Source organism: Esox lucius, chromosome 21, assembly GCF_011004845.1.
Source record: "Esox lucius isolate fEsoLuc1 chromosome 21, fEsoLuc1.pri, whole genome shotgun sequence".
In the NCBI taxonomy this organism is placed as follows: domain Eukaryota; kingdom Metazoa; phylum Chordata; class Actinopteri; order Esociformes; family Esocidae; genus Esox; species Esox lucius.
In genome coordinates this window covers 8,586,723-8,590,120 of record NC_047589.1, presented here as the reverse complement: position 1 = coordinate 8,590,120, position 3,398 = coordinate 8,586,723, and the positions used below count along the sequence as shown (strand labels likewise).

General features: G+C 42.1%; 1 protein-coding gene across 1 annotated transcript; it reads right to left on the bottom strand.

Moving 5' to 3' along the window:
• Positions 1-371: 371 nt before the first annotated feature.
• Positions 372-3,119, bottom strand: myca (MYC proto-oncogene, bHLH transcription factor a). The gene is made up of 3 exons (XM_010885537.4): positions 2,880-3,119; positions 1,804-2,467; positions 372-1,352 (listed from the first exon to the last, which is right to left on the bottom strand). Exons 2-3 carry the CDS (start codon positions 2,450-2,452, stop codon positions 772-774), a joined length of 1,230 nt encoding a protein of 409 aa, XP_010883839.2. The 5' UTR covers positions 2,453-2,467; positions 2,880-3,119; the 3' UTR covers positions 372-771.
• Positions 3,120-3,398: the final 279 nt, after the last annotated feature.

Genomic DNA, 3,398 nt, shown 5'->3' with positions numbered 1-3,398 from the left:
GTCTATACAATATGTAAAAGATATCATTGTTTTCAATTACAACAAGTTGACTTGCCTGTAAAGTATTTGGCCCCTGACCTTCAACAAGCCATTGTTTTGGTGTGGTATTTTGGACAGAGCTACTGTTGATATTATGTCTGTTGCACCATTACAAACTCCTAACACATGTAAATGTACTTGGAGAAAGGCCTGTCCCTTTAGTCTTTAGACCCTACTTCCCTTAAGTGAAATTGGGTTGTTTCAGTTTTCTTCAACTGCACCTTATATTGGGTTAATCAAGTTCATAAGTGAAGTCCTCAAGTGTTAATGCAAACAAATCTTGCCAAAGATCATTCAAGTCTCTCCAACAGTAAAACAGACTGAGGCATGTGTTGAAAAAGAAATGAATTTATAGTTTTAAATGAATCTAGGAACCTAATGTGGAAAACCATACACTAAAACAAAGTGTCTCTGAACTTCCAAACAATTGAGATCCAAAAATACATTTCTTAGCAAATATTCAGAAATTATATACAAAACATAAAAAATTATATTTTAGGTCAGGCATGCGACATACATAGCCCTATTTTTTTTTATATTTTATTAATAAAAATAAACTGTTTAAATATTCTGCTGCCTGTAACTTCAACTGAGGCAGTTTAACATTGAAATCAGACAGATTCCAAAAAAGCTGACCTTTTTTGCATTTGCGTGCAATATCAACTATACACACCCAAGTCTTGACTGGCTTTAAAAAACCGTGATGGCCAAAAAGTCCACGCTGCTTCGAGCTCAAATGTTTGAGTTCTGCAGCTGTGCCAGCTTATGTTTTAAATGTTCACTTTTCCTTCTCAGCTGTTCTTTGAGGCTGACTAGTCTTTGCTCGTCTGTCTGCATGCTGTAAATGCATTCTGTAGCCTTCTTCAGAATCACCACTTTGGCTGCCTTCTCATTGTTGGCCACCTCTGGTATCTCATCCCGTAAAGCAAAAAAGCTCAGCTTGAGCTCGTTTCTCCGCTGACGCTCCAATACGTTATGAGTCCTTCGTTTGTCGTAGTCCTCTGTGTCCGAAGTCCGCGGACTTGAGCACTTGCGGTTGCTGCTGATCGGCTTGAGGACCCGGCTGCTGCCGCCGCTGCTCTCCAGCCTCAGCCTCTTGACAGCCGGCTGGTCGTGCCGCGTGGACGGGTGGGCGGCGTAGTTGTGCTGGTGGGTGGAGACATGGCACCTCTTAAGCACGAGGGGACTATGGTGCCTGGTCTCCGGCGTGCCAGAGTCACTCCGCTTCACAGCATGCCTCTTCTCCACAGTCACCACGTCTATCTCTTCCTCATCATCTTCGCCTTCCTCCTCCTCCTCCTCATCATCATCATCTGCAACGAGATTAAGTTAAAAAAAATGTTTGGGGGGGTTCACTTCAACCACAAAGCAATATGCCCTAAAGTCAGACAAATCTCTGCATCACACTCTTTCCCACAATTGATTTCTGAACATTACACAGAGCGTTCTGTATGGCAGTCTTGACTACAACAAGGGTGTGTTTTGTGGAGGTGGTGGGGGGTGTGGGGTGCAGCTGTCTATAGCCTGGCTAACCGATCCATAACAGAATACCAGTTTATGTCATAAAAATCCAGGACATGGTATAAGGTCCAATAATGAACCACAATTTCATAATGAGGTGTGTGTGCTTTATTATTTCAGTTGAAATTTGCAATATGGGAAACACAATATGCATTTAAAAAAACCTGCAAACACCGGCATTACACAATTGTTGACTGAATAATCTACAGTTTATAGCAACCGTTTTTAAACACTCCAGTTTACCTGAGTCACTACCACTGCTGCTGCTGCTACCGCTGTTGGGTGGGGTATCCAATGCCAAATCTGTGGGTGGTACTACATTACTTGGTTTTTGGGTCTCGGTTATTGGGTAAGGAAAGACCACCGAGGGATCAATGCATTCTGACGCGGATGTGTTAAGATCCTGCAAGTAATTTGCGTTCAACCGAGTGCTAACACACTCCACGTTATCGCCGACGGCAGATTCTTTCCGAGCAGCCTGGAGCGAGGCAAGTCTCTCAGACACCACTTTTTCCAACTTGGCTACAGCCGAGAAGCCGCTCCACATGCAGTCCTGAATTATAATAGACTTGAGGAAGGTTTGGGAGTAGTCGGGATCGCAGATGAAACTCTGGTTTACAACGTCGTCCCCGAGAAACTCCGTAACCATTTCGAGTTGGTCCGCAGTTGAAGGGAAAAGACAAGATAGCGATGGTCGCCGGCTAGGGGACAGAGGAGGAGTGGGAATCAACTCAAATTTCTTCCATATGTCCTCGCTTGGAGCCGGTGGCTGAAGCTGTCCTTGTTGCTGATGATAGAAATCCTCGTCTTCGTTGTCAACATAAAAATATGGCTGGATAGAATCGTAATCATAGTCGTAGTTTTTACTCGCCAAACTTGAATTCAGCGGCATGGTGGCTCTTCTTTTCTGAAAAAGATTGAGGTAAATTAGTTGATAAAAATATACACTAAAAAACTATAAAAACATCAGCTTGCATGCAAACTGATATTGGTTCATGCACCTTAAATACAATAAAATAAAAACATTGTCAGACATCTACAGTTGCATGCAAAACCCAACACCAAACAGCCACGATACAGTAATACAGTACTGTAGTAACACCGGACATTTAAATCCAGCAGACCTAGCACCAAAAAAATATGGCCAGATAATGCATCAATAGGACAGTAAAATACACCTGCAAATATTTAAAACGCATCAAATATCTACGAAATAATAGCAAGTAAATAGGTATCCGTAGCTCAACGGTCACAAAGTACCCGGAGAATCATGCAGTGCAAAATAGGAGTGCAATGTGCCATCGCGAAATTCCCCTTACCGTATATTTGAAAACAAAGTAGAGGTCAGTTCACTCGGAGATGTCGAAGTCAAAAATGAGAAAAATTCAGATAGTGCAAAGTATTCCAACAAGGTAGTAAAGTTAATCCCTGCCAGCGTGTGTGACAGTGAGAGGTTGTTTTCCTATTAAAGTGACTGGCTAGCTGGAAAAGCATACATAGGTTTGGTCCATGCAGGATGCGCAGGCTGTCATTTGCTGCATGAGAATCACAGCTGAGTATTCCGCGGTGTTCAATAAGAGGGTTGTTGTGCTCTTCGTTACATGTATCCCTACACCAGTTTTCCCGCCAAACCCCCATAGATTTTTCAGTCAATAATTCATTTTCACTTAATGCCTCTAAAAATTGTTATTACTGTTACAATGTTCAAGATGTTTTCAAATTATCATATAACTCAGTAGTCGCAATTTCGTGTTCAAATAAATACCCTTATTCAGAACTATTTTTTGCGGATGGATAAGTGGGAGGAGTTTAAAAAGCGCAGTATTCCATTGAAGAGG

Excerpts from the sequence above, each read along its gene's own strand:
- myca (XM_010885537.4), bottom strand. The coding sequence starts at position 2,452 with ATGCCGCTGAATTCAAGTTTGGCGAGTAAAAACTACGACTATGATTAC. Across the intron at positions 1,353-1,803 it reads CAGCAGTGGTAGTGACTCAG|ATGATGATGATGAGGAGGAG; the intron begins GTAAACTGGAGT and ends ATCTCGTTGCAG.